General features: G+C 44.5%; 1 protein-coding gene across 3 annotated transcripts in view; it reads left to right on the top strand.

Annotated features, from left to right (window-relative positions):
* ASTN2 (astrotactin 2) overlaps nucleotides 1-1,086 on the top strand; it is an 895,904-nt gene extending 894,818 nt beyond the window's left edge. The window contains exons 7-8 of one of the 3 annotated variants that reach the window (XM_006890704.1): nucleotides 534-767; nucleotides 995-1,086. In XM_006890704.1, the coding sequence (XP_006890766.1) occupies nucleotides 534-767; nucleotides 995-1,043 (283 nt within the window). In that variant the 3' untranslated portion in view covers nucleotides 1,044-1,086. Of the gene's footprint in view, nucleotides 1-533; nucleotides 772-994 lie in introns of those variants that run through there. The other 2 variants (XM_006890705.1, XM_006890703.1) reach the window with 2 other exon arrangements.
* The last annotated feature ends 421 nt before the right edge of the window (nucleotides 1,087-1,507 follow it).

A 1,507-nucleotide genomic window follows, 5' to 3' on the forward strand; every position in this document is an offset into this window, starting at 1 on the left:
GGGGGGGCGGGGAGAAGGGTGCAACAATGAAAAAAATAAAGGTGAAAAGAACAATAGCTTTAGGAATGGTGTGAAAATGATAATTTAAAAAGTGTATTTGAAGTATTCACCCAGGATTTAGCCATGGTGTCAATACATTTTAGCTGTTGTATTGCTCTTATTTCGATAATTAGTTTTGGTCAGGGTCTCAAGGTTAATATGATTTAATTCTTAGAGCTCCTACATCTTAAAAGTGAAAATGTTGAGCTTTTTGAGTCACCAGAATAAAGAAGCATCTAACTGCAACGAAAAAAAAAAAAGTGAAAATGTTAGTTATAGGTCATAACTCTCACTTTTTATACATTGTGTAATTGAAGAGGACAATCTACACGGTGATTTTTAAATAGGTAGTGGAAAGGACATCATCAGGTTAGGAATACAGAGAATTGTTGGCATTAAGGAGTCCTCATTTACCTATTGATCCTTATTCACTACCGCAAAGACCTAACTCTTGCTTTTGGCTTCCTTAATAGTCTTCTTCTCCTACCTTCCAGGAAGGCCCACCTGATCCTGCGGCGACTGGAGCGGGTGAGCAGTCACTGCTCCAGCCTTCTGCGAAGCGCCTTCATCCAGAGCCGAGTGGACACTGTGCCCTACCTTTTTTGCCGCAGTGAAGAGGTTCGGCCAGCAGGCATGGTCTGGTATAGCATCCTTAAGGACACCAAAATCACCTGCGAGGAGAAGATGGTGTCCATGGCCCGAAATACGTACGGGGAGTCCAAGGGCCGGTGAGGGAAGGTGCTGCCCTCCATGAGCACAGACTCTCTATGGGAAAGGGAGCAGGACACTTGTGGATCCTGGGACCTGGGTGGGCTGGGGCACAGCGGAGGATGGACTTGAACAGATGATGCTTGCCACCAAGGCCAAAGCGAACTCTTTCTCCTATGGATAGTGGACAGAGAACTTTGTAACCACTGGATTGATTCCTTTTTCCTCTCTTTTATTTTTTTCTAAGCCATTATTTGGCTCTATCAAAGTCCCTCCTTTTTAACCTTTTCTTATGAATGGTGGTTAATCCAGAGGCAGTACCTTCCAAGTGGAGCCCAAACCACCTACCCTCTTCTTTTGCCATCTTGCCTACATCAGCCTCCCCTCAGCCATTGGCCTCTGGAAGACACAATGAAGACCCAGTTTGGCTTCTTCAGCATCAGGAAGAAAGTCCCAAGGATTGTTGCAGTGAGGAAGCTTGGGTCTATAGAACTTTCATTTTATTTTATTTTGATCGCTATTGCAGGACCCCTGCCTCTTCCTGCTACCTATGGGTCTGCCCAGAGTCCCTGAAGGACTTTCCTTGCATTAAAAATGCCTATTGTCTCTCTTTCTGCTTGGGTGGTATTTCTTACCAATGGATGCATTTGGAGGACTTCTTTGTTTACTAGGAAATAGTTACTGAGTATTTGCTATGTACCAGACACCAAGCTGGCCGCTACAGGCAGAGAGGCTCTTTATTCTCTGGGAAATGATGAGT

Source organism: Elephantulus edwardii, unplaced genomic scaffold, assembly GCF_000299155.1.
Source record: "Elephantulus edwardii isolate Elephantulus edwardi_28Jun2011 unplaced genomic scaffold, EleEdw1.0 scaffold00092, whole genome shotgun sequence".
Lineage (NCBI taxonomy): Eukaryota > Metazoa > Chordata > Mammalia > Macroscelidea > Macroscelididae > Elephantulus > Elephantulus edwardii.